The sequence below is a fragment of the Falco naumanni genome, chromosome 9 (assembly GCF_017639655.2).
Source record: "Falco naumanni isolate bFalNau1 chromosome 9, bFalNau1.pat, whole genome shotgun sequence".
NCBI lineage: Eukaryota > Metazoa > Chordata > Aves > Falconiformes > Falconidae > Falco > Falco naumanni.
In genome coordinates, this window is record NC_054062.1 from 6,451,368 (window position 1) to 6,478,954 (window position 27,587).

The 27,587-nt window shown below is 52.7% G+C and overlaps 1 protein-coding gene across 3 annotated transcripts; it reads left to right on the forward strand.

Moving 5' to 3' along the window:
- The first annotated feature begins 384 nt into the window (after nucleotides 1-384).
- TRAF2 (TNF receptor associated factor 2) lies at nucleotides 385-27,365 on the forward strand. Of its 3 annotated transcripts, none has more exons than XM_040607680.1 (10): nucleotides 385-1,005; nucleotides 3,370-3,590; nucleotides 4,223-4,301; nucleotides 4,665-4,763; nucleotides 15,089-15,160; nucleotides 17,419-17,493; nucleotides 18,207-18,566; nucleotides 19,509-19,686; nucleotides 23,133-23,281; nucleotides 24,047-27,365. In XM_040607680.1, exons 2-10 carry the CDS (start codon nucleotides 3,403-3,405, stop codon nucleotides 24,263-24,265), a joined length of 1,419 nt encoding a protein of 472 aa, XP_040463614.1. In that variant the 5' UTR covers nucleotides 385-1,005; nucleotides 3,370-3,402; the 3' UTR covers nucleotides 24,266-27,365. The 3 variants fall into 3 exon arrangements, with proteins under 3 accessions (XP_040463614.1, XP_040463615.1, XP_040463616.1); XM_040607681.1 differs by having other exon boundaries at nucleotides 385-1,002; XM_040607682.1 differs by lacking the exon at nucleotides 385-1,005 and adding an exon at nucleotides 2,399-2,434.
- Nucleotides 27,366-27,587: the final 222 nt, after the last annotated feature.

A 27,587-nucleotide genomic window follows, 5' to 3' on the forward strand; every position in this document is an offset into this window, starting at 1 on the left:
ACCTCGCCCCGGGAGGCGGGGCCAGCCGCCGTTGCTCACGCTGATAGGACAACACGCACGCCCTTCAGGAAAGGCGGCCTCTCATTAGCGGGGAGAGACGCGACGCAGCGGGCGGGACTTCTGGGTCCTCAAGGGAATTTGGCCTAACAGCAATCCGGGCGCGACGCAGTCGCTCGTAATAGGCACGGAAACCTAGCAGTCAGCCTGCTCGCTGTCGGATTGGCTGGTGTGCACGCCAGGCTGGAGGCGGGAGGGTGCCCGCTTGTGCATTCTGAGAGGCTGCTCTCTCTGCCAATAACTCGATGCCCAGAGGGGATTGGCTTATGCCACGACGCTGTCAGTATAGCTGACCAATAGCCGCGGCCGGCTGAGCAGAGTTGGGCATGCGCAGTGGCCGCCTTCGTCCGCTCGGCCGAGCTCGGCCGCTGCGCCAGCGTCGGTTCGGGGCCGCCCCCGGGAGCTGCGGGCCCGCTCGGGCGGCAGCCGGCGAGGGGAGGGCGGCGCGGGACCTTCCCGCCTTCCCCCAGCCTCAGCGCAGGGCCTGGGGGTTCCCGCTCCCCGCGTGTGCGTGGCGGCTGTGGCAGGCCCTTCCCGCCGGCTTGCAGCTGCCGCAAAGCCTCCGGTTTGTGTCCAGTTTCGCAGGAAACCTGCGTAAAGCCGTGGGTGGGAGGCAGGCCCTGCCGCTGGAAGGCAGCAGCGTGCCACCGGCAGGGACGTTCGGCAGTAAGGGCAGGAAAGCCCGGACCTTCCGTTCCCTTATTTCTGAAATACGGGGACGGGAGTGAAGCCCTGGGCCGTGTTTCCGTAGGGCCTCCCCGCAGCAAAATGCGGGAGGGGCGGCTGCTGTGCGGGCTGCCGGCGGGCTGGGCATCGCTTGGCACCCGGGTGCCGTGAGAGTGTGGGGCTTCCCCTGCGGAGGTGGGCCTGTGACCCTGACACCGCCCGTGCTCCGCCCGCCGCTGTGGGAGGCGGCAGCTTGGGGACTGGAGGTGGAACGTTGAGGAGGTGCGTGACTCTGTGTTACTGTCGTGTTACAGGGCGCTCCGGCAGCCGGGGTGCTGCCACGGTGGGTTTGGTGGGAGCAAGGCCCGTGGGTGACACTCGGGTGGGATGGTGCTGGAGCAGGGCCCGTGGGTCCCATCCTGCGGGTGGCACGGGGGCCCATACCATGGGTGGCACTGGGGCGGGACTGTGCTGGAGCAGGGCCCGTGGGTCCTGTCCCACGGGTGGCGCTGGGGTGGAACAGTGCTGGAGCAGGGCCCGTGGCTCCTGTCCCGCGGGTGGGACGGTGCTGCGGGTTTCCTGTGGCTTTGGGAACGGCATGTCCTGCCCCAGTGCTGCTGCCAGGGTCACGGTCAGATCAGGAAACTGAACGGTTTTTCTTTGCTCGGTTCCCCCAGCCAGCCAGGAACCGGGCGGCGTAGAGGTTTCACTCTCATTCTCCCGGACAAGTGAGGCAGTGCTGGGAAAAGGGACGTTGCCGGGGAGCGAGCGAGGCGGTGCTGGCCCGATACACACGTGGGGATCCCGTCCGGTCCCCGCGGATCCCCGGAGCCACCTGCCCTGGTCTTGCAGGGAGCTCCTTGCCTCGGGGGGGCCCGGTGCCCCCCGAGCTTGCAGCTTTCCCGCTCTGCGCTGCCCTCGCCCCGGGGCTGTCCCGGCTGCCTTACCGGGGTTCTCCCCGGCCTGGTTACCGCCGGTGCTCCCCGGGGAGGGTTTCCCCGGCGCTGGGTGAATTCCCCAGGTGGTGGGAGCGAGACTGCCCGGACCCCGCAGCCCCTGTGGTGTGAGCCCACGTGGGCCGGGGACCCCGAGCAAAACGCTCTGCTGCAGTACCCCCTCACCGGGCCGGTTCCCCTGTGAAAAGCCCCGGGCGGTGACCTCACCGCTGCGTGGCGGGGGGCTGTCCTTCCCCCTGCGGCAGTTGCCTCTTTCTTTGATTAAACTGAAGCCCTGCCCGGTGCCGCCCGGTGCCCGGTCCCTCCGGGCAGACGGTGACCATGGCACAGGTAAGCGACCTAGAATGGCCCAAAGCGCTTTAAAGAATCCGTCTGGGGCCAGGGGCTGCTCACCCGGGCCGGCCCGGGTCGGTAACGGGGAGCCTTGGCGGGAGGGCGGCTGCCCCCGCGGGGTGGGGGTCGGGGTGCCCTAGGCCGGGCACCGCTGTCCCTCGGGGACCCCCGCCGGGAGGTGTGGGGCTGGGTGAAGGGGTTCCGGGGGCGGCAGCGGCCTGAGGCCGGGACGTGGAGGTGGCCGGGGACAGGGGGGTGACGCGAGGGAAGTGGGGTGGAGGGATACCGGGGGGTGCCGGAGGGGGGCGATGTGGGCGTGGCCGGAGCGGGCGGTGACGGCGGGAGGGGCGGGGCGTGCTACACGTGTCCGGTGGGCGGGGCCTGGCCGCGCTTCCGGTGCGGGGCGCGGAGGGAGGCGGCCGGTGAGTGCGGCGCTGTCCCGGGCCGGGCGGATGGGGAGCGGCGGGGCGGGCAGCCGCGGGCCCGTCCTGGGCTTCGCTCCGCCTTGAGCCTGGCCCGGCCGGGCCGCTCCTCCCCAGGGGGCGGCGGGCCCCGTTCCCCGCGGAGCACGGCTCCCCCCAGGGTGGCGGTGCTGTAGGGAGGCTCCGCCACCGCCTGCCAGCCCGGCAGTTCCTCCCGGTGAGGGCGGGGGCTGTAACCGGGGCCGGCGGCGGCGGCGTCCCCGCTAGCGGGGGCTGGCAGAGCCCTGCGGGAGCCTGTGCGGCTGCAGGCCCCGGGCAGTGCCCGGTGTCCCTCGTGGTCCCCGGGACGTGCCGGTGCGTGCAGCAGCAGCTTGGCGAGCGGCAGGCAGTCTTGATGCAACTAAAAAAAGGGCATTTAAAGGCTGGGCGACCCCCCCCGGGCCCACGCAGGGGCCACCCGCGACCTAAAACACGAGGAGGGGGCGAGGGTGCAGCCACAGGGCACGCAGGTGGGCGAGGAGGCGTCTGCACATCATCCCCTCTGGTCCAAACAAACACATTTTATTCTTTTTCTCCTTTCTGACTGCCTTGTGCCTCTCCAGCCCTTCTTTCCCAGCCCCCCCCGGGTGAGCCCCTGCTGGGCTTTAGGATGTTTTTTTACCTTGTTTTGGGCCAGAAGCTGTGATTTCTGGGGGTGGGCTGCATTTTGATAAGTTTGGGTGTCTCTTTGTTCTGGATTTAGTTCTAAAATTAGCGGTAAAGTTTCCTTCCCTATTTTTAACAAGGTGGAAGCAAGTTCATGGTTTACATCAGCCCATTTACCTGTGTTGCTGGGTTTTGGGTGCTGGTGTAATATGCTGTGAGTAATGCAGTTTGTGTGGAAAAATTACCCCCATCCCGTTATAATCAAACAGGAAAAATATGTTTATTTTCAGGCTCTGGAGATACAGCCAGTTTTTTTCGTTCACATGGCAGCAGCAAACTCTACTCCACCTGGCTCTTTGGATCTAAACCAGCCTGGGTTTGCAAAGGAGATCCTTGGAACTAAACTGGAGGTCAAATACCTCTGCTCTGATTGCAAGAATATATTGAGGAGGCCGTTTCAAGCTCAGTGTGGACATCGCTACTGTTCCTATTGTCTGAAGAAAATTATAAGGTACCTTTTGTGATTTCAGTCCAAAGACCGAATACTTGAAAAGGTGTTTTCAAGTGAAAAAGGAGAGAAAAGTCTCATTTTCAGGGTCTTCTCAGCAAAGGAGCTGTGTTTTATTGTTGAGATTCAGCATCAGGCCTTCTTTAAGGGCATGTGTAATCTTTGACTTGTTTTTATTGTTCTGAGGGTTTGCCTCAGTGTTCCCTTTTCCAGAATCTCCCAGATTGCTTTTGCCGTTCAGGTGGCAATCCGGGTGGATCACCCAACTTCTTCAGTCTTCACCACAGCTACTGAAGGAACTTGCTCCTAAAAGTCATCGTATGGATGTCATGCCAAAATATGAGAAATCTAGGCACAAGCTGGCTTCCAGAAAAGTTTCCTTGTGTTTTGTCTCACTCTTGCCTTTAACTGAGGGAAGTTAAATAGAGCTGTTAATCAGGAGAAGAAAAGAAAATTAGAATCAGAAATGGGCATTAAAAATACACATGATCAAAGGCTCAGTGTGGTGTTTTAAAATTAAGAAAATGCTTTCATTTCAGTTACTGAAATGTTAGTTACCAGGAATCACTTTATTGTTAAATCATAGATTGGTCTCTTTGTTTGTTTGTTTGATGATTTATTTTTCTGTCTGATAGTGCTGGACCTCAAAAGTGTGCCAGCTGTATTCAGGAAGGAATATACGAAGAAGGAATTTCTATTCTAGAAACAAGCTCGGTAAGTAAACAATGCATTTAAAAAAATAAAGAAGCTCACAGACGTCATTAATACCACTTGCAGGTTTTGTTTTAAAACAGATTCTGAGAATCCCTTATTCCTAGGAAATATTTTCATCAGTAGTGAGAATTATGATTAATGTGGTGGACTCCCTGGCTTCTAAAATCCAGGTCATGTTGATATAGTGGTGCCCTACTTAAATGCTGTAATAATGATTTGTTTGCAGTTAGCTCACCTCTGAGGATGTGTGTTGCAACTGGCCTGGGAGAAGTCTTAAGAAAGTCTTAAGGAAGAATTTAGAGACCCAAGCAAAACTGCAACCTCTCAGTAATTTTTGTGGTTTGCTTGTTTTTTCCATTTTAGGCTTTCCCGGACAACGCGGCTCGTCGGGAGGTGGAAAGCCTGCCTGCTGTCTGTATTAACAGTGGCTGTACTTGGAAGGGGACTATTAAAGAATACGAGGTAAAGATCAAAGCAAGGCTTTCAAGCTGGAGTCCTTTTTCTTCTCTCTCTGGTGGTTTTCCTTGTCCACCGATGGTGGTAGGAGCTGCCAGTTCCCTGGACTTTAATGTAAGCTGGAGATTTCCTGGCTGAGCTAGGTTTGTGTGTCCTGCTGAGGGCACAGGCTGAACTGAAACAATTTCAGATTTGCTTTTGATTGCAGGCACTAAGCACGTCCCTTGCATGGTGGGAACCACCCACTCTGTGTCTCCAGCTCCTTTCTGCTGTAAAAGACAAGCAAACTGTCAAGAAATTGTGCTGTGCCATAAAATTGTTGTGAAGTTCTCCGCATTACGTGAATCTAAAACCTACTTCAGAGCCCTGAGCTTGGGGGAAGTGGCCTGGCCACCACCTTGTTTCCAGCCAACTGCCCTGACAGCTACCAGGGTGGTAGGACTGGGTGTTGATCCCTGGCTGGCTACCCATGGCTCCGAGCTGTCCTGGGCCATGATACTGCTGGATGGGATGATTTTTCCACCCCTGCTCTTCTCAAAGAGCCCACCAGCTCTTTAATCCAGGCCTTCATTGTGGCTGTGGGCATTTAGTCCTTAGCGTGTATACGGCTAACGTGCTTCATAAAAGTGTGTTCTTGCCGAGGGTGGCAGTGGACCCCGTGCTTTGCTGTGCTGTCCAACAAGTCAACTCTGTTGTGGCAATTTGCAATGTTAAAATGCATTGACAGTTAGGGAGTTTATGTTCAACGGTGAAGCTTCGGTGCTCCTGAAGGAAAATATTGTCATCCTTCTTGAAATGGAAGAACCACTGTGTGGGGGGCCTGAGATAAGAGGAATAAGTTTTATTTCCCTCTAACACTTGCCCTAGGTAAAGGTTGTAGCCCTGGGGTTCATGGAGATTTGGTAGTGATTGAGATGTGTGTCAGGAAAAGGTTTAACCTGGGTCTGTCTAGGCTAACGTTTGGATTATCTTTGCAATGCTGCTGCAAGGTGGCAAGAAGGAGCAACTGTGGATCATGCCTGAGTTTTCTGCCTGGCTTGCTGAGCCTGTTAAGAGAGAGGCTTCCCATGCCATCCTGCTCTCTAGAACCTTTCATTTTTTCATGCTAAAAGTTCAGTCCAAAAGGTGAGGGGATGTAGGCTGTCCTGCTGTGAAACCCTCACTTACAGATCTGCAAGTGGCTCGTGGGGTGGATGTATGATTAAGTGTCAAGCTGAAAGCTTAACACTGATGCAGCACTAAAAGTTTGGGGGTTACATTTCAGGATACGGTGTGTTTTACTGAGGTTCTGGGTTCAAGCTGTGCTGTTGGTGCCTGCAAATTGTTCGACCTATGCTTTGATTTCTGGTGACCAGTGACTAGAAATCCGATGCCCACTGCAGTGTTCAAATGGTAATTGTCGTGAGTTCATCTCCGTTAGACTAAACCAGATTATAGTCAGTGGCTTCCAATGGTATTGATTGTGCTGTAACTGATGGGATCTGAACTTTTTCCCCTGGATTTAAAAAAAATAATAATCTTAGAGCTCTGGCAGAGCTAAGCACAAATCATCAGATGCTGAAGGTTCTTCCTGTGTGGTCTTACAAGTGTTTGAACGCAGGCTTGAGTCCAGCCAGAACTTGCGCTAGAAGTTCAAACGGGCAGTGAGGTGTCCTGGGATAAGTCTGCCTTCTTGCAAGGCTGCAGGTGTGTGTGATGCTCCAGGATCTTACACACAACTGTTTAAGAGCATCTGAGTGGATTAAGGCTGTGCCTCTTTTTTTTATCTCCACCCAATCTTCAAAAGGTCCTGTTAGGTGTTTTGCTAAAACAGAGTATGTTTTGTGGGCAGAGTGGCTCTGGAGTGCTTGGCCTGCAGGTCTGCGGCGCTGATCCTGACTGTCATGGGGTTTGTTAGTCTTGGGGCAGCGTGTGCGATCACAGGGGAGCGGTGGGGATTTCGAGCAGTGCTAGCTGGCTCATCTCAGGACTGAGCTCACCTCTCATGCCTACCGTGGGGGGCATTCAGTCTAACTGGGGGTAAGGTTATTTTGTGCCCTCTCGGGAAAGCCGATTCTTTCCAGGGAACTGGTGAGAGAAGGCAAGGTCTGGCTTGTGTTCTCTCTCCTCCCAGCTGCCTGCCAAAGAGCTATGGCATTCAACCAGGCTTGGCTGTCCTCATGCGATCGGAGCTTAGGAGATGTTATGTGTGGCTGAGCGATGAAAGGAGGCATCAACCAACCATGTTAGCCCCGAGTCTGTCTCGGTACCGTGGACGTTATGCCCTGCCGTACAGGTAGACTTCTTAGTTTAGTGCCACAAAGTAGAGCTTGCCTCATTGGTACAGTTGCATCTGTAGCCAGCAATGTGTGTAACGTCCTGCAGCAGCTCAGCGCTCCCTCTATGGAAAGTCCCTTGCTGCGCTATTTCCGACAGGACATGGAAAGTCCCTAAGAGCGAATTCATTGTTTGCTGATTTAAAAATTATGTTGTTCGTACTGAGAGAGATTTACTCAGCTGCTATCTACTTAGAAATCAAGAGATACTGTCACTTCTGGTTTGTTAATTTTACCAGGGCATGATCAAGGCAAAAAAATATTCTGCAGCTGAAAAGCTCTAGCTCTTCAACTTCAAAAATTAATAAAACTGATTTCAGTTTTGCTTTCTATTAGAAACTACATTTCTAAAATTCAGGTCTCAAAGGGAGATACAAAACTGAAAGTGCAGTCTGCGTGGAGCATATGAAATATTTAAGTGCTTAGCACATGTCTGGGTTTAAAAATGCATTTTTCAGACTTTATAAATATCCAAATGCCACTAAATATTTATAATAAAGGAATTTGTGGTGGGGCCGGAGGGTTTTTCCTTTTAATCAGTAACCTCTTTTCATGTATAGGTTTCCTGATGAGTCTGCCTGAATGTGTGCGCAGAAAAGCAGGCTGGGGGCAGGAGTCTTTATATTCAGGTGGAAAGTCTGAGGAGGGTTGCAGAAACTAAAACGAACCCCTTAGAATAAAAGGAAAGACCAGGAAAACTTGCCCTGTGGTATCCAGGTAGAGGGAGTCTGGTTTCTCAGCTCTGGAGCGTTTCCTTACTTGCCTTGCGGTACCTCCAGTTCCCTGTGTCTGTCTTCTGTTTTATCAATGTATCTTCAGGTCTCTTATACTTTTTATTTAATGCTTTTCATACCGCCAGCTCCCTTTCTTTGTCTCCCTGCCCAGGACTGGGATGGGATGAGGGGGCTGCAGAGCGGTGCTCACTTGGTCAGCCTTGGCATTCCATTTGTTAACCCAGACAGACCTTTGAATTACGCCCTGTTCATCTTGGGAGATACAGAATTATTGGAGACACAAAAAAGTGGATTTGTCTGTTTTGGAAATAGAACTTCATTTTAAACTTAATCCTGACAGTGGTATTTAAACTAAGTTTGATGGGGACGTTTCTAGGAAAACAGATGAGCTCAGCTAATGAGGATGGGTGGCTGTCATCTGTGGTGATAACCTGTCCTAATCCAAACTGTAGGGGCTGCATTTTCCTTGTAGTTCATTGTCACTTGTGACGACTTCATTTTAATTGAAGCCTGGAAGGCTGTGGAAGGTGCAAAACTCAGAACTTATGTGTTGCTACTCCAAAGCCTGTGGTGTCAGAGAGTATGTCTGCAGCCCCTTCTGGGCTACATTGCTTCTTGGGACCAGGAGGACAAGCTAACTGGGCAGTCCCTCCTTGCCCAGTGTTCCTGCTGGGAGATGCTGGAGAAGCCCTGCCACACCTCGTGTAGAGAAAACTGTCCCCTCTTCAAAAAAGTTTCTGAGTGCCCTGGGCCAGGGGGTCCTCCTGCTTCGTGTGGCTTCACTGTTTCATGCCCCCCCTTTCCAGCTGTATCCCAGGAGTGCCCGACAGGTTTTGGTGGTGATTTTCAGCTTAGGCTGAAAACTTAATCTTCAGGCTTTTTGTGCATAGCTTAGAACGGAGCTGCTGGTCTTTGAAGCTACTTCGCCTAGTTGCCTCCAAAGTGTACTTTGGAGTGTTTTATAGCAGCATTGGCTGCATGGGATGCAGTGTTTTAAGCGCTGTGGCAAGCACACTTGGAGATGCCATGGCAGTGCGACCAGCCTTCCTTTTAAAATCCAGTCCAGCATTTACTGTCTTTTTCTGGAGGTTTTGGCATCGAGTTATGGATTGGTGTTGAAGTGCAGTTTGCAGCTCGCTCCAGCCTGATCCAGCAGTTTGTCCCAGGACCAGAATACTTTCTTATGCAACAATCTCTGCCTTGCATGTGCAGGTGACCAAAAGGACCTCACGCTTTGGAAAAAGCGATCTGATGCGCCTTTACTTTCTGGAGCTGAGGTCCACAAACAAAACCCAGCTTCCCTTGCAGTCCCTGAAGTATAGTTTGTGTAGCTGGCTGCCCAGACACGAGGCAGTTGTTTCCCAGACACGAGGCAGTTTCCCGTCCAAGCCCGTGGTGGGAGGTAAGCCACGGGGAGTGCCGGAGAGCATGTGTGGGAGGGGGTTGGAAAGCCCCAACTACAGAGGGTCTGCTTTTTGCTTCTGAAAACAGCTCAGCCTCCCTGTGGTGGCCCACCTAATTAACAGTCTCGGCATCTGCCCCTTGGAAAATGAAAAGCTGTAAGTCGTGAGCTTTGCAACTGAGGAGAGTGCTGTGTGTCCCTTCCAAGCTGTGATGAAACCCCTCTGTGCGAGCACAGCTTTAGGGGTTGTGGGGCAGCACTTCATGGCCAGGGAGATGTTCCTTGGGCTTCAGGTGTCTGGCAGGAGCCAAAGCCATGATCACATGCAACTTCTGGGGCACTTCCAGCTCTTCGAACAACCTAGAGAAAGCGGGTTTGAAATCAAACCACTCGCCACAGGCTCTCGATTTCTCCAGCATGTGAAAGGTACTTATCCTAGTTGTAATATATCTCACTTACCCTTTTCTGGGTACCAGTGGTGTTGTCAGCCTTGGCCGTGCCCACCATCTGCAGCTCACAGAGCCTGGCCGACACCAACACCACCCTTTCTAATGTGAAGGTCAAGTGGGCCATTAAGAGGTTTCATCCTAAGGCTGTCCTTTTGGATCTGAAGGATTAAGGTGAAGCTTTGCATGCTGGTGAAAGTACTGCTAGAAGGGAGGGAGATCTCTCCAGGGGCAGTGTCTTGGGACCTGGTCAGCATGGGCAGCGTTTTCAGTATGCTTAGAGCATCTCCCACGGCTAACGACAATGGTCTACTGTCAGAAATAACTATGGGAGGCAAATTAGATCATTGCTACGAATGTGCTGGTGCCTGGCATTGTTAGCATGATGGTATGATTGGAGTCCGCTCCCTGGTGGCAGGTTGTTCTTGAGCAGTGACCTCCTTAGATGCAAACAGTACATCTTGGGCATTTTTCGCGCAACCATGACTGTAACTGTTAATTGTAGCCTGGAAGACCTGTGGAGTTACCTCTGATCACACATTCCCGGTTCCTTTGAACCTCCGTTACGTGTCAACCAGCTGTTTACAGAGACTTTGTATAATCCAGCACCATAATTTTTAATTTCCTTGGCAAGCAGATTTAGTCTGTTTGGTTTTGCAACACAGCTGGCCACATCTGAGATGGGAGGACAGTTGTGTGCGGGCTCCAGCTGGCAGTGGGGCCAGGTCAGGTTCAAACTCAGGCTTATCTAACGTGCTTTGGGGGTCCAACCCTGCTCCATTTTGGACTGGAGTCTCCCTAGGAAAGTAATTTCTCTGGGATGATGGAGGGATTTGGAAAAAGCATCCTGGAGTGTGCTACTACTTTGTGCTCATGTAGTTCAAAATAACCAGGGAGGGAAAGGCAGTCTGTTTTAGGAAATGGTAGAAAACCTGCTGCTTGCCTTCAGGTGCTTCTCGTACCCTCAACCTTCTTCAAAACCTGCTCTTGCTTTCACATCTGTCTTCAATGCATGAAATGCTGCTGTGATGTCTCTCTACCAGTAAACCTCAAATCAAATGTTTGTGTAATCAGCCCTAAAAGGGGATGAACAATACCATCAAACGCTGGTAGTAAAAGTTCCCGTACTGGCTCTGAAAAGGTGTGAGCGAGAATCCTACCATCTCTTCTGCCAATTTTTGTCCTCAACTCAGATGCCGTGACGTTGGACAGCATTGTAAAGGCTGGTGTGCCGTGCCATTGCTGCCATGTGCACGTCCAACTAAAGCCACGAGCAGTTACTTAATCTTTGCTTTTGACACGTTCTTTGGGGTTTAATTATTTGTGATGCCAAGTGACCTTGTTTGGATTTCTGTCACCAGCGTGTCCCAGTGAAGGGAGCAGTTTGTGTCTGGCAGCAGCTGATGTGACAATCTCAGAAAGCTTCCGTTCCTGGTTGGCACTGTGAGTTACAGACTGGCCTCCTGCTTTCCAGCCTCGTCTTGCTGGGCTCTATGCAGTAGTGCAAGGACCATGTGCGTGGTCGCCACGTGCCAGAACCATGCGTGTGGTAGCCCAGCCCACCCATGTTGGGAAAGGTTTGAGCAGGCCTGGCTTAAAACCAGCCTCAGGACTCCCCTGACGAGGAGGAGACACAGCACAGAAGGGCATGTTGACTTCAGAGGAGCAGGACATCCCAAAGTGCCTGCGTTGTGGGCACGTTCCCATCTTGGAGGCTCTGGAGCCACTGGGGACCTGGCAGAGGTGCATGAAGCAACTCACGCTTCTTGGCACAAGGGATTCAGGCTCCCTCAAAACCTAGGCAGGCATCTCTTTTGGATGGATGTCTGGACACCCATTTTCAGTGTTTTCTCTACCATTCTGTGGGCCTACCCTTGCAGCTGGGCTAAGATGCCAAAGGAGCTGCGTGCCCGACACGGCAGTGCTGGGGCTGGAGATTGCCAAAGCCCTTCCGCACTCCGGCGTGCCCTGTGCCGCTTCAGCTGGCTTTCCTCTGCTCTCCTGTTAGCTCGCCTTCCTTTTTGTTGCTCCCTTCCTGCTGCCAAGCCCTTCAGCTTTGTCTGTGCTTACGGTTGCTGTTGCCGCACCTGGAGGGGACTAACTTTCAATGACGACCCTGCAGGAGGCTGTTTGTGGAAGAGCTGTGGTGTGCAGCTCACACCGAGCCTGCGGCGCTGCGCCTGGTCCCTCTGCCAGCCCTGCCCTTTGCGATCACCTTCCTGCCGGGCTCTGGCAGAGGCATCTCACAGCAGCTGGTCCGAAGGTTGCTTTTCTCAGCTGCCTGCCTTCCCTCTTCACTGGAGGGGGGGGCGGCGTGTCACGCTGATGGATTGTCCAGCGCAGTTGCAAGACCTTCATAAAAACAGACTTGATGTTGATAGGGCAGGTTATGAGCAGGGCAGCTGGGCAGCAGGTGCGCCTCCTGCTCTGCCTGCCTGAGATGGGGGTAATAATTTTCAGCAGTGGCCTCTTCTCCCATAGTTCAAGTTTAGCAAAGCCTTGAGAGGCGAAACGGTGATCGGATTAAACTGCAGTTTTCCCTTTTGCCTTATGCTGGCACAGCAGAGCAGGTCATCCTGGCATTCCGTAGGGAACAATCATTTTGTCTTCCAGAGATCAGCAGCTGTTATTAAAATCTGATTTTTCCCCTCTCTGTTCCCGTGCTGTTCTGCACGGCTGCACTGAAATGTGCTGCCCTCGCTGTCGCAGGAGCTGCTGTGCCGGGAGCTGCACGTTCCTGCTGGCTGGGGATGATCCCAGGAGAAACCTCCACTGAAAATCCTGCAAATCACTCTTCTACTTTTCCCAGTATCAAGATAGGAGAGTTATGGTGTGCACACAGGCAGCTCCGTTAGCCAGCAGACCCCCAGGCAAGAGGGCTTTACATCTCTGTTGCAGCCCGTTGGTGGTAGATGCTGGAGGGCTGGGTGGCCACAGTGGGTAAGCCGTGAGTGTCTGCACCCCAGGCGAGTGCTCGTGCGCTGCCCTGGTCCTTCCGAAGGCGGTGGAGGTGTCTGGGTTTCTAGTCTGTCAGGTGGCTTCCCAGGGAATTGCCTGTTCTGATGGCGGCATGTGATGTACAGGCTGCCACTGGGTTTTCTCGCTGTTTATTTTTAGGGAGTGGAATTGATGTGCGGATCAATCTGCAGTTTTGGTTTTAATTGAGTGGGAAGAGCAAAGTGTTGCTGTGCAGGCTGTTAGCTCTGCCTGGTTTGATTTTCCTGCTCTTGGATGCTGCCGGCTGGCGTGTGCCTCAGTTTGCAGCTGGTGGGGGAGAAGTCAGCGCTGAGGGTAACTGGAGAGTAGCCCTGAAGATAAGAGCCAGGCTGTGGTCTTTCAGCTCTGCTTTAATGTTTCTGTTGCTGTCCACTGTCTCTGACCCCCATCTGACTTGATGTCCGTGACAGGTTCATTCTGGGAGGGTGACTCTGCTCTCCCCGAGCCCCGTTCACAGTGATGGCTTCCCAAATCTGCCTGAAATGTTCGCAGCAAATGCCTGGATGTCAGAGGTGCTTGTCCCTGCTGCAGAAGCTCACAGATGTGGGTTTGGGAAAGATGTAAACAGGAGGATTGCCCCATTCCTGGGGGAGTGGAGTGTGGCAGATCAGACCTGAATGCCAGCCTCTTCGGCTCCAGGGTGGGGTGGATTTCTTCCAGCAGCGATACTATCCATCTCTGTTTAAACACCCGTGTAGGGGGGGAAGGAACAGGGGATTCCAGAAGAGCCCAGAACTGTTCATACAGAAACATTGTTCATACAGAAACATTTGTCTAGAGGCTTGGATCTGTGCTGGTTAAAGCTAATGCTTCTGGGTGTCTTTAACATTCACATACCGACTAGTTGCACTTTCAGCTTAGCTGTGTCTGGAGCTGGTTTCCCTTCTCGTGCTGCAAGTTGGGCACGCTTTGCAGGGCTGCCTGTGTCTTGGATGTTGTATTGCAGTGCAGCATGGAGCCAGGATGAAAGATAAGCGCTGGGAGGCGGGGAGTGCGGAGGGGGTGGTAGTTTCATGCCTAGCACATTGGCACAAGAGAACATAAGTTTTAAATACTCCTTTTTAAAATAAGTTGTCTCTACAGTGAAGTTTCCTTCCTACAGCCAGACCGTCTGTTCTCATGCCAGCATTTTGTGGGTCGTGAGGAAGATGCTATCTGGTGTTTCTAGAACATGAGAGCAGTAGGTGGGTAGAAGAAAGGGTTCAGCCCCTCTGAGCAAGTGGGATGAAGGCAGGCAGTCTGCCTCCTCCACCTGCTCCACAGGCAGAGGTGTGTTTGTGCAGGCAGCACTGCCCAGCTGAGCTGCACGACCTGGCTGGTCCAGTCACCTTTCCAGGGGCAGTGCAGCGAGGGTGTGAGTCTAGTTACTCATTTGAAGTATAAAAGGGAGAGAGTAACTAAGAAGCCAAAGCTGAGCCGCTAATGGGTTTCACTTTCCAGTTTCTGATGTGGTAACAGTGTTTAAGTTTGTGCATGTTCCCCCATCCCCCAAGACAGTAACTTCTTTTAATAAAGAATAAATGTGACCAAGTTTTCAAAGCATCTGGTTTCAGATGACTGATTTATAAATGCTTCTGTGTTGTTTTTTGTTGTTGGTTGTTTGTTTTTTCCTGTTACTACCATGGCAGGATACTTCAGTGCACTTATCTTTTAATCTGAATTTTGAGCTGCATATTCATGGCATTTGCAGTGCCTTGTTTCAGCTGGTTGTTGCGTAAAGAGAAAGTTTAAGCAGTGTGGAAATGACACGGAAAGCAGAGGCACTGCTAGCATTCTAGCTTTCCCAATTTAGCTGGTATCACTGGCCCTGGTATCTGCTGAGGAGAGAGTATCACATTGCCCTTACGGTTTGTTCAGCTCCTCTGGCTGCCAAACAGGCTGCGTGTGCTCTTGCTGCAGGGGTAGGGGCTTGTGTGCATATATTAAATAGAACAGTTTTGAAATATTTTTCTTTCTGGTTGAAAAATGGGTTTCTGATTCAAATGTGAAGATACTACTGGACAGCTCAGCCCAGCGTGTGATGAGTAGGCTGTGGGTTCATACTTCAGCTGACTGATAACCATTACTGTGGAAAAATTAAACAAATTATCTTGCTGAGGTAGTGGCTGGCTTCACTCGGCCTGCCTGAATGTGTATTTTCCTGGCAGAGCTGTAAATGGAGCTTCCTGTTGAGTTACCTTGTCCGTCAATAATCTGGTATTTTTAAAGGTATTATAGCAGCTTTTAAATTGAGGCTGAGACTACACAGGCACCCAAAATTCTGGTAGACTGGAGATTGCACCAGTGAGTCAGCATGCAGAGTTACCAGCATGACCAAGATTTGAGCGTAGCTCTTCTGTGCTAAAGTATAAAACTACCCCTGTTGAATTGTACTTATATAACCTCATCGGAGCTTTTGTTTAGAGGACCAAATATTCTCCTGTTGATTCTTTTACAGGCTCATGACGAAGTCTGCCCCGAATTTCCGCTAACTTGCGAAGGCTGTGGGAGGAAGATCCCAAGGGAGAAGGTATCCATCCAGCTGTCGGTGACCGTGTGCTGTGGTGGTGCTTGGCGTCCTGCTGGGCTGACACACAGTGTTGTGGTTTAACCCCAGCTGGCAACTCAGCCCCACGCAGCTGCTCACTCATTCCCCCCACACTGGGATGGGGGAGAGAATCAGAAGGGTTAGAGTGAGAAAACTCATGCGTTGAGAAAAAGACAGTTTAATAGGTAAACAAAAGCTGTGCACACAAGCAAAGGAAAACGAGGAATTAATTTACTACTGCCATGGGCAGTCTGGTGTTCAGCTGTCCCCAGGACAGCAGGGCTCCATCATGCGTAATGGTGACTTGGGGAAAACAAATGCCATCACTCTGAACACCCCCCCCCCCCCTTCCTCCTCCTTCCCCCAGCTTTATATTCTGTATGGAATATCCCTTTGGCTGGTTCAGATCAGCTGTCCTGGCTGTGTCCCCTCCCAGTTTCTTGTGCCCCTCCAGCCCTCTCGGTGGCAGGGCCTGGGGAACCGAAAAGTCCTTGACTTAGTATAAGCGTTAATTAACAACAACTAAAAACATCAGTATATTACCAGCTCATGCCAAATCCAAAACACAGCACTGCACCCTCTACTAACAAGAAAAATAACTCTGCTGGAAGCAGGACGCACTGGCATTCGTGGAGCAGGGAGGAAAACCAAGACCATTAGAAAGTGGAGCGGGGAAGACAAGTGGCATCCATTAGTAGAGCTGTGACCTTTCCATAAGCCTCAAAATATTGGTCGGGTGTGAGTGAACGTGACTCATCAGCACTTGTAGTTTTGTGTTAGTGCTGCCAACGCCACCTCGCTTTGAGCGCTGTGTTTGCCATGCTTGTGTGCAGGGCCTCCACGGGGAAGAGCATGCTCATGGGTTGAAAGGCTACTGGAAGGGGAGCCCTTCTCCAGTTAAATGAATTTATTTCTAATTAATCATGTAATGGAATCTATGTCGATGGGGTCTCTATGCTGCTGGCTCCTGGATCAAGGCTCAAAAGTCCGAAAATCAAAGTTGTGGGAAACATTTTCAAAAAAGCGCATTCATCTGAAACCAGCCTGCCTGCTATGGGCACATACTTTTAGTAGGACTGCACAAGGTCCTTGTAGCAGGGCAGGGGGACAGAAGCATCAAAAAGATGAGCAGAGAGTTCTTCTAAACAAGCAGTGTAATGAAGGACTTTGTGCTGGGGTCTTGGGATACAGATCTGCTTGTCTGCAGGCTGAAGCAGAGGCTGGGTTTGTACAATTGCCATAAGTGATCTACCCTTTGTTTAAATACCAACTCCCTCTTTTATCTCTCTCAACTTTTTGTTGATTAGCTGCAGCCCTTGTAGCTCTGAGTAACCTGACTCATTAAGCAAGCCAGATGGATCTAGAAGCTTTTAAAAAAAAGTGGTTTAAGGACAGTTTTCATCGACATCTGTTGTAGCAGATGTAGGTGTTCAATGTGGGATATGGTCGTTGTTCAGAACAGACCACTGATATCTGATGATGAGAGGTATATCAAACCCAAGCTGATAACGTGCCAGGGCTTGTTAGCATTAATCATGCACTGTGTGGGAACCCAAACGAGTCATCTTGGCAGCTGGGGGTTTAGTGGCACTTCTCTATAGAAATATCCACTGTAGTGGCCTCAGTTCCTCACGGCAGCCGCCAGACGAGAGGTGGTGGAGGTGCGGCGTCCTTCAGCTCCCAGCGAGGGGCGGCTGGGCCCAGCAGAGCATCTTCCCTTGCACAGGTGGGCCTACAGTAGTTGCTGTAAAGGCTCAGGCAGGACCACCGGGAAGCTTTTTGTTCTCAAATTTATAATGCTTAGCTGGAAGTAAAAATACCAAGCTGTGGCACGTCCCGACCAGGGGAAGCAGCATCCGTGAAATTAAGTGGCTGGCTGTTTCACAGGGTTGTTCCTTTGCCTCCCCTTCCGCTGCCCTCAGTGTAGCTTCTTGTGCAGCATCCGTGATGTGTACCTGTGCTGGCTGCTTTTTCTTTCTTACATACGCAGGTGAGAAGTGAGACCTCGTAGCCATCAAAAGAAAGAGAAATAAAACTTCCTTCCAGGTGTCAGCGCTATATTTATATTGCACCTACCTAATGGTAGGCAGGGTCCAGGTTTAACCGTGCCCTTTGGCAGCTGGGGATCAGCGGTGCCTTGGGTGTTCTTGAGATAGTCTTCAGTTTCGTAGACATCAGTGAGATGGAAAGGGAGCTACCAGGGACGTGTAAGATCTAACGTTGCCTGCCTTCCTTTCCAGTTTCGGGACCATGTGAAGTCTTGTGGGAGATCAAAAGTGCCTTGCAGATTTGAGGTTGTCGGATGTGCTGAGGTGGTAAGGGCTCGTCTGTTGATGTTTCTCGTGGGACTTGTGCTCAGCTCCAGTGTTGGAGTTAACCTGCAAACTGCTGTCACCCAAACTGTTATAGATGTTTGTGTTGGGATATTTGACCAAAGTGGTGCTTCAAACCCTTTGCAAATGGAGCTTTAACATCATCTGCTGTCCAGAGTTTGGGTATCCAGAGAATGAACTTAATGTGGAAGGAAACCTTCTCCGTCTTGAGGAACGTGCTGAGTGCTTTGAGGAGCTGGTGGTTATGCTGCCTTCAGCTGTAAGCACAGAACCGGGGCCAGGCCAGATTTCTCCATGTGACTTAAATTTTCCCAGCTCCTACTGGTGATGTTCGTGTAAATTTCCTCCTTGGGAGGATTGCGAGAGGTTTTGTCCTTTGGTGCTATTAAGTACGTCTGACGGAGCCTTTCTGGGAAGTAACGGAGGAAGACAGAGTACAACGCTGTGTGCAGCTGGGGAAGTGTTAAGCATCTTTCATTGTATGTGATTTGCAGCATTTCTAAAACAAAACAAAAACCACCACCACCCAAAACGTGTTGTGTTTTGTTTTGTTTTTTTTTAACTATCTTTCTTTTGGTTTTTCCCCTTTATAATTTAAAGCCAATATTGTGACCTCAAGAGGAGAAATTTGTTCTGTGGATGGCGACAGCGTAGATTGAGCTTGCTGAATGGGGGATGTATTTCTCTTCCTGCAGGTGGAAAATGCAAAGCTACTAGAACACGAAAGCAAGTGTTTGGCTGAGCATCTCTACATGCTACTGAGTTTTGTGCTGAGCCTCAAGGCTGGATCTGGAGACCTAAAGCCCCTTCCTGCTCTTTCCTCATCACAAAACAGCTCCCCACTACTGGCAGCAAACTCTCTGTGCTCAGAGTCGGAGCTCTCCAGGTCCCTGGAGCTCTTGGGAAGATGTGAGGCCCTTGAGAGGAAAACAGTGACCTTTGAGAACATTGTCTGTGTGCTCAATCGGGAGGTGGAAAGAGTGTCTCTAACAGCCGAAGCCTACAGTCGGCAACATCGCCTAGACCAGGAGAAAATTGAAACACTGAGTAACAAGGTGCGTAGCCACTGACTTGGGCTTTCTAGCGCTCTGAGCAGACTTTTTTTTTTTTTTTCAGTTTCCTTTCCATGTTATTAGCTTCACCACCTAGCCCTGAAACTCCACAAATCTGAAGGCAGCACTAAAATATTGTTTGTGCCTGTGCCCAACCCTCAAAGCTTCCTGGAAAAGATGGGAATTAAACTGACATGCGTTAAGCGTTCGGATCTCTGCTAGTAATCATTACGCAGACACAGAGATGTTGTTCCCAGGTCAAGTTTTCCAACAAGAGACACAGCACCCAGCATTGCACTGGACCCCTCTGAATCTGGGGGGCTGCTCACCTTCCAGACCTTTCAAAAGGAGCATAAGCACTGATGCTGTGCTGCAGCGTTGTGCCAGGCAGGGTCCGGAGGTGTGAAGAAGCTGCCCCCACCAGTATGCTCCAGCGTGGTCTCCGCGGAGTGCTGCCGGTGTGTCGTGGCAGCTGGGAGCTGTGCCGTTCGCAGCGGGTACCTGTGTGCCAAAACTGGCGTGACCCCATGTTAGCTGGCACCGATTAAGGCTCTGGTTGGTGGGGTGTAGGTTCTCTTTCTCACTTAGTTTTGTCACAATGCTGAGATTGTTTGGGGTTTTTTTGTCGCCCCCATCCTCACTTCTTGTGCTGCTAATTAATGGAGCTGCTCACTGGGAGGATTTTTCCATTCACTGTGGGAAAGTTTCCAGCTCAAGCACTGAGTTGTATTGATGTGTCTTCTCCAGAATGACAAGGTTCAAAGGGAAGCTTCAATGAATTGGCTTACGATGCTAAATTTCTCCCTGCCATGATCCCCTGTCAATTCTGAAGAAGTCTCTCACTAAAGGGTCGTCCGGGAGGGGATGCTGGTGTCTGCTGGCTTTCTTGGGTCTCACACCAGTACGTGTTTCTAACCAGGCTGCACCGTGTATCCCACTGAGCAGGTCCGGCAGCTGGAAAGGAGCATTGGGCTCAAAGATCTGGCCATGGCTGAGATGGAGGAAAAGATCCGCAACATGGAAGCTTCCACCTACGATGGTGTTTTCATCTGGAAGATAACAGAATTTGCCAGGAAGCGTCAGGAGGCGATAACAGGCCGCTCTCCTGCGATCTTCTCTCCAGGTTATTGCCTGCAAAATTGCAAAAGCCTTTTACATCTCAGTTGGGTGTGGGATTTGTAGCGGTGTCCTTGGGGGAGATGCTGGCCATTCAGATGTACTTCTGTTCTGCCCCCCTTTCTCTGCGGAGCCTGAACCACTTTGGGGTTTTTTTTAGCATTGGGCTAAATGAAACTGATGGTGAAAGGGGTGGGTTTATGATTGCAGAAGACCTTTTTAATTTCTCATGATGGAGGATGCAGCCCTCTTAGCTTTGGAATAGCCCTGCATAGCCCTTCAGTTATATACTCAAGAGACCATAAAACCAGCAACGAAGGGGTTAAGGAAGGGAGTAAACGTATATTAGAGCCCCAGAAATATATTTTAGTGCCTAAAGCATGACAGTGCAAGAGACGTCGCCTAAATAAAGCCCAAAACCATGGCTAGGGAAGTGCTTGAATATCTGTTAGAGGAAGGGGCTCTCCTCGCAGAACTGCCCCAGCCCAGCACTGTTCCTCCTGTTCTTAAAAAAGAAAAACTTGGATAGTGAGCAGTAGGTTTGTGATCTGGCTTGTTTGCTTACAAATGCGCTTCCCAGGCTTGCAGCTGTAAGGTGAAAACATCTCTTCACGCAATTTCATTGCTCGGTGGGGAGCTTGCCTTGCAACCAAATGGTTGAGGAGGGGAGTCTGTGTTTGCCTGAGCAGGAATTGCTTAGATCTAAGCCTGCTGCAAAGCTTTTTCAAGATGCCCAGAGCTGGATGCAAACATCAAGCATGTACCTTGCACCTGCTTCCTGGTGCTGAGAAAAAGCAGACTGTGGCTGGGTCATGAGATGAAAGCAATTGAATTTTTAAAACTACTTTAAATTCCGTTTTCTGGATGAAGGCCATTCAGAGTCCTTTTCTCTTGAATATATATAACTGAAAGAAAAAACGTTCCCCTTCTTGAGAGAAACTAAACTGCTACTGAAACTGCACGTGCAATTAGCATTTCCTTTTAAAAGTCAGCAGGAGCCGTGGAAAACCCCTGCTCTTTATCCGCTTCGGAAAGGGCAGCACTTCCTTCCCTTTCCCAAAGCCAACGAGTCTGCTTCAAATCTACTTTGGTTGGCTTAGAGGGCCGTGATTCTTGCATCCTGTCCATCTGCACTGTGCTCGAGGGCTGCTTGGCCTGAGCATCTCCAGAGGCTGTGGTTTGGGGGCAGATGCTGGACGGATGCAGCCGTGGGCATCCCGGCTCGCTGTGCCCAGCTCAGGGGTTCCTTGGGTCCCTCCATGAGCTGATGCCACCTGAGGGTACTCGCAGAGGGGTGAGATGTGTGTATCAGAGTCAGCCCAGGGGAGGGAAAGGGATGGAACCTCTCCAAATGCAAGAGACATCGTCTGTGCAGATATTTGTTGGCTGTTCTCTGAATGCAGTTCCTCCTAGAACTGCAGCTTGTGGTTGCTGGTGCCTCCTCCTCCTCCTCCATGCTCTGTGCTGGCTGGTCTCCATCCCACACCTGGCAGCAAAGGCGGGGCTCAGGGCTTTTATAAACTGTTTCATCAAAGGAAAAACTCCTTTGTGGGCCACCAGACTGTTCTGTGTTGCTGGTTGGTCTCTGCAATCTGCTAATGAAAATCTCGTATGTGGCTGGATGGATTGGAATATGAGGGTTGCTTCTGCCTAACACCAGGACTGCTTCTGGAAAAGGCAGGACTTTTTTTGTTTGGTTTTTTTTTTTCCTTCCTTTTTTTCTTTATCTTTCAAGTACAAAGTGCAAGGTCTTGTTTTCTATGGTTGTCAGCTGTGTCGTTTAGACAGAGATCCTTATTCCTGGTGCTGCTTTAGCTGAGAAAGTTGGGCTGAGAAACAAATATTTCTCGTGGAGCTGCATGGTTTTTATCTTGGAAAGTGAAGCAAATAGACTGGTGCTGTTCAGTCTGGGAAGGAGACAGCTGAGAGGAGAGGTCTAGGTTGTGAATGAGATGAAAAAGGGAAATGAGTATAATTGTTTGTTTTGCATTTAAATATAAAGGCAAGGAAATACCAAATGAAATCACTCTTAAATGAGAAGGAAGCAGAGTTACCACTTGCTTGCGTTGTGAGGACACAAGGATTGCGACAGGATATTGCAAAGGGCAAGATCATAAGAGTTCAAAAAGGCAAATCTGCACAGGGAAGGTTTGTTGGGGCATGAACTGGGACAGTCCGAAGCGAAGCTCCTGCTGGGAAGCCATCTGATGCTGGGGGAGCAGCTTGCTGGGCTCTTGCTTTGCTTTTGATCTGCTTTGCCTTTGCTCGGGCCAGTGGGAAGCAGGATGCCCGGTTCACTGCTTTGAGCTGGTGGTGCGGTGTGTAAGGTGTTTAGCACTGGCTGCCTGGTTCCTTTTCCTGGGTACTCCTACCACTCTGGGGCCATCCTTCCTCCAGTTCCCTGCCTGGTTTTACATTCACGGGGTTACAGGAGTGCTGAGAATCCTCAGGTGGGCAGGGAGGATATGCTGCTTAGACTAGCAAAGCGTGGCATCTGCCCGGAAAGCCTTTGGGTGAAGCAGGTGGAGGGGAAGGACTAGAGGAAATGAGTTGGGGAGAGCCAGGAGAGAAGCAGTGACCAAGCCCTGATGTCCTCAGCCTGTGGAAGTGCACAGTATCTCTGCTATTGCTGGGTGGCCTGTTCCTAAAAGTGCACTGAGTTCTGCAGTAAAATGCTGGCTCTGATATCCTGCCCTGTGCCCCGAGGCTGCTGAGCCTCACCAGACCTGAGGCACGTAGGGCTGTGCCGCTGTGAGAGGGTGGTTTGCAGCGGGTCCCTTTCCGCGACGTATTTCTGTGGCCCCGCGTGGGTCTGGTGTCACAACATGGGCATTCCCGGAATTGGTGGAGGAGAAAGCCTGAGATCCCGGAGCCTGTGCCCACACCTGGAGTGGCTGGGTTCCTAACAGGAGGCCGAAGCTCACTTGCTTAAACCTCCGCCCCCATCGGAGGCAGCCACTTTACAAAGGGGGTGCAGTGAGTACTAAGGGTGGTCTACCCCCAGTCAGGGTTTTTCTGGGGTGGTTTTGTTCTTGCTCGTCAGCATCGTTGCCATGAACTGCCGCTCCTTTAGCAGTCCTGTGCGGTCTGCAGGAGGACGCAGTGGGAGTCGCAGAGCTCCGGCTTTGGGCTCCGCCTGCGGTGGCGGCTGGGGAGAGCCCGAGGGGCTGGAGGTGCCCTGCCCTGTGCCACAGCGCTCTGCGGCTCGGCTAGACCAGGGGCTTGTGACTGCCTGACCTCGGGCTGCCTCCAGGCCAGTCCAAGATGGCATCTGACTGTTTGTACCTGGTGGCTTTCCAGACCACCTCCACGGTGCAGGTATTTTAAGACCCAGACCTGGCTTCTTCCAGAATCCAAACTTTCTTAAGAGTCTTCAGAGTTCAAAGGAGCCTGCTGGTGCCAGGCTTTGCTGGGTTTGATACTCACTGTGTCTGTTTTACAACTCTGTGACAGCTTTCTACACAAGCAAGTACGGCTACAAGATGTGTCTGCGCGTTTACCTGAACGGGGATGGCACCGGGCGTGGGACCCATCTGTCCTTGTTCTTTGTGGTGATGAAAGGGCCCAACGATGCGCTTCTGCGATGGCCCTTCAACCAGAAGGTAGGTTTGGGACAAAGCCCGCTCTGCCCAGCAACCTGCCTCTCTAGTTTTGCGCCCACTTGAGCTTCTAGACACCGTTGGTCTGGGCTACTTAGCAAGCAGAAGGAAGGACTTGGATGTGTCGTCAGCGCTGGGGATTCCCCAGTTGTGCTGAAAGCACCGAGTGTGCTACGGGGCAGGGGCGTGAAATGGCAGAGGGTGCAAGTGGGGAGCAGCAGCGTGTTGGGAAGGCGAGCAAAGCCTCTGCATGAATGGTGAGGGAAGGGGTTGTGGCCTCGGTACCTGGGGTGCAGCTGATGCTCGCTCGGCGTCAGAAGCTCAGATTGCCGTTCCTAGACATTGCAGGTTTGCAGGATGCTTCGAGGCTGAGCGGGCGAAGCACTGATGCAGAGGGGCTGCCTTCTTGTGCAGGAGGACCTTGCTACTCTGTGCCGTAGTGAAATACCTGCATGGGGTATTGGCGTTGGAGCAAATGCCACACCGGCCACTTGCAGGTTTTCAGTGTCAGCCTGACAGCCCTGCGCTGCCACACAGAAGTTTCCAGTGACAGGGCAGGATGTGGGAAGGTTTCTGCAGAATGTCACCAAGGTGATGTTGTCTGCTGACCCTGTTTACAGGCATTTCTCAGATTTGTAGGCGTGTGGCATGGCTACGGCTGCATTGGCACTTGCGTGTTTCGTGGGCTTCAGATGAGCAGGGCACCGGGCCGGGTTTCCATGTGCTTCTTATTCAGCCGCTCTCCTGTATTTTCACACTTCCCCACAGGTAACCCTGATGCTCCTGGATCAGAACAACCGGGAGCACATTATCGATGCCTTCCGACCTGACGTGACATCCTCCTCCTTCCAGCGACCCATCACGGAAATGAACATTGCCAGCGGCTGCCCGCTGTTCTGCCCCGTCTCTGTGATGGAAGCCAAGAACTCCTACGTGCGTGATGACGCCATCTTTATTAAAGCCATCGTTGATCTCACGGGCCTCTAACCCTCCTCACCTCCAGGAGCAGTGAACGCAGAGCCGGCCCCGAGTGGGGCACCCCCCTCTTGTGCTGCACTTCAGGCAGGTCTCGGAGCGAGGAGGGGGCAGAAAGTGGAAAGGGAAAAGCCCTTCCCAAAAAGGGACCTTCACTCCGAGTGGAAATGAGGTGTCTGACGGGAACCCTCTTCCCTGGTGTCAGAGAGACCTTCCCTGAGCAGAGGTTTGGGTGGATGATCACAGTCTGCAGGGTACAAGAAGATCTCCTGCAGGAACTTGGGTGTCTGAACTGCTGCTGTCTGGGCTCCCAGTGGAAACCAGTGCAGCTCTTGCTCTACTTGGCTTAGTGCACATCCACAGTGCTTTGTAGTAAAACAAGGGTTTGGCCTGCTGGAGCACCACCTTGTGTGGATGTTTGGCTCAGTCATCTAGGATTTTCTTCGGAGATCTCCATATTCCTGGAAGTTTTGTGTGCTGCTGGCTGGTCTGTGCCTTGGTGGACAGGAAGGGTGTGTGGCAGACTTGGTGCAAGCCAGGCGAGAATGGTGCTAACTGGTTTGCTGCTGTTTTGATTCTGTCAGTGTCTTCAGCGAGGGGTGCTGAGCTGAGCTGCGTGGCAGGTGGGGGAGCAGTACCTCAAGTCTGGCCCTCGCTGTGTGTTTGATGGGTGCTGGGAGTGCAGGATGGGGCAGGCAGTGCCTGTAAGGGAGTGTGGGACAGCACCGGGGATGCCCGTAGCGAAAGAGAAGCGAATCTCCCCCGGAGACTGCCCGTCCTGTCCCAGGAGAGGAGGGTGACACGGGGCTCCGTGCAGCACAGCAGCCTCCCACACCCTGCGAACCCCAGGTGGATTTTTAGCCAGGCTCTCCCATGCTTGCAGCTGAGCAGCTGTGGGCAGGGTGGTGGCAGCTGGAAGCTGACTTTATGCACACACAGGTGCTCTGAGCTGGCTTTTGTCCCTGTCACAGGGCAGCTGGCACACCAACCTTCCTGGGGTCCTGTACAGCTGCAGCTCCACTGCTGCCATCCCTCCCCACAGGCACTCACGGCTGCGGCACTGATGGATGTGGCACGTCTTGTCTGCCCATGTAGTGGGCAGCTGCTGGCCAGCTCCTGCTGTCACCTACCAGCAGCAGCTTTCTGCTGTCCTGCCCTCAGCTCTGGGGCATGCTCTCTGCTCCTCACTGAGCCTGCAGCCACCGGGGTAGGACCTGAAGTGAGTGGAGAAGTCCCCAAGTGAAGCTTGCCATCTCCTTTCTGACCCGGGGTTCCTGGCACCTTTCCCTTCAGACAGCAAGTGTTTGGCACCCAGGAGAAGGTCTTTGTGGAAGAGAAGCCGTGGCCATGTCCCTGAGCTGGGGCTGGCTGGTCCCTCTGGAGCTGTTTTGTTGGGGCTGTGAGTAGCTCCGGCTGGGCAGTTAGCCAGGCTGGGCTCTGCAGGCTTTGCTGCCTTCTCTGCCTGCGCTTCCCACCCCTGTGTCAGCATCTGAACGTGCCTCAGGCCGCTGTGTTGGTCATCAGAGCCAGCTGCTGACCTCGCCTTCAGTGATGGTGCAGGACCCCTCCCATGCTGCTCCTCTGGGCAGGAGGGCTGGCCACCACTTGCTCGTGGGCACAGGAGATGTGAGGCTGTGGTAGGGGAAAGCCCAAAGCCTGGCGGATGCAGAGCCCATCCTCGTGGTCCGCTTCCACCTCTGCTCTGGCATGGCTGCACGGTGGGGCTGTCGGGGAGATGGCCTGGGCCACCCTGCCAGGTCTGGCTGTCCCCTGCTCCCTGCACGGTGGCACTGTCCTGACCCCCTGCTCCTGGGGTGGTTCGGAGCATCCCTGGTGCCTTGCCTGGCATCCCTCTCCATACTGGTGCGCGGCTGAGCGGGACCCTGACCCCGGCTACACCTGCACCCCAGGGCTGCGTGTGGGCTGGGGGTGCTCCCTGTGGATGGGTGCTGGAGAAACCTCCAGGTCCCCATTGGAAGTCTCCCTGTGGGTCTTGCCATACCGGTTGTGTGGGAAGGGCAGGGCAGGCTGTGGCATGGGTCAGCGCAGCAGCATGGTGGGCTGTGAAACCTCCTGGCACGGCTGCTGTGACAAGGTGAGGGCTGTGGAACAGGCAGGGCTGGGCAGCTGCCTGCACCCTGCCCTGCTGCCACTGTCCCCTCAGCTCTTCCCAGAGGTGGGAGAGGGGTGCCAGGACCCTTCCTTTGTGCAAACCCCCTTCCAGCCTGGCCCAAGGGATGGATCAAGCCCCGTCTCACCCCTCTCACCCCACTCTCACCCTGTTGCCTTAGGAAGGAAAAGAAAAAGCCCAGCAAAGCCCAAGAGCTGTGCTCCCACCCACAGCAGCTCAGCATGGAAAGGCCTAGAAGGGGGAGGAAAATCAGCTCTGCTCATTTGGGGGCTGGGATTAATGTGTTATTGGGGAGGGGTGGGGAAGCTTGGTCTGAGCTGTGTGAATGTCTTTGCTCTTGGGGTGCTGGACACCAGTGCCTGCAGTGGGTGACTGGCCACATAGTGCCAGGGGTACCTGTGGGGATGCTGGCTCAGCTTGACGGGGGAGGGGGGGGGGGGGGGGGGGGGGAGGGTCTGGCCTGCTGTCAGGGGGTGGTCGCTGGTCCTCCTGCCCCAGCAGGTGCCTGCAAGCTCAGTGGGAGGGTCTGTGCTGTGAGCAGAGAGCAGGCTGACCACTTCCAGCTTGCAGAGGGACTCAGGGGCGTTGGAGAGGGGTACAGCACGGCAGGTTGAGCCCCCCCTGACAGAAGCTTTTACTTACCGCAGCGTTGCCCTTCCCTCACCATGTGGGTGAAGAGATGCAGGTCTGGTGCTACCAACAGTCCTTTTTTCATTTGTTTAGCAGCTCTGGAGCTTGCAGTGGTAACTGTAGTACGTGTCCCTTGCTGCAGGCAGGGGTACGGTACCTTCCCGGGCACGGCTCTGCCAGCCTGGCTGGCGCAGGGACAGACATGGCACAAGCCACTGCTGGAGTGCTGTGTTTTTTCCTTTCTTTCCACAGCTATCAGAGAACACCCATCTCAGCCTGGCACTGTGAAGTAAGTTTTCCTTGAGGATGTAGTACAGTCAAAACCACTAATAAAAACCTGTTTGAAGAGCATTGTTGTATAATCCTTGGGACACCAGGGCTACAGCGCTGCACGAGGCAGAAGAGGAGCAGGTGCAGCATCACCTTGGGGTAGGGGGTTATTTCTGTGCTGGGAGCTTTCCCCAGCTGCTGCCCTCCACGTGCCCACACCCCCCCCCCAGTAATGCTGCAGGGTCTGACCAGCACTGTGGAAAAACTAGAAATCAAGGAGAGACAGAGAAGCCAGGATGGCCC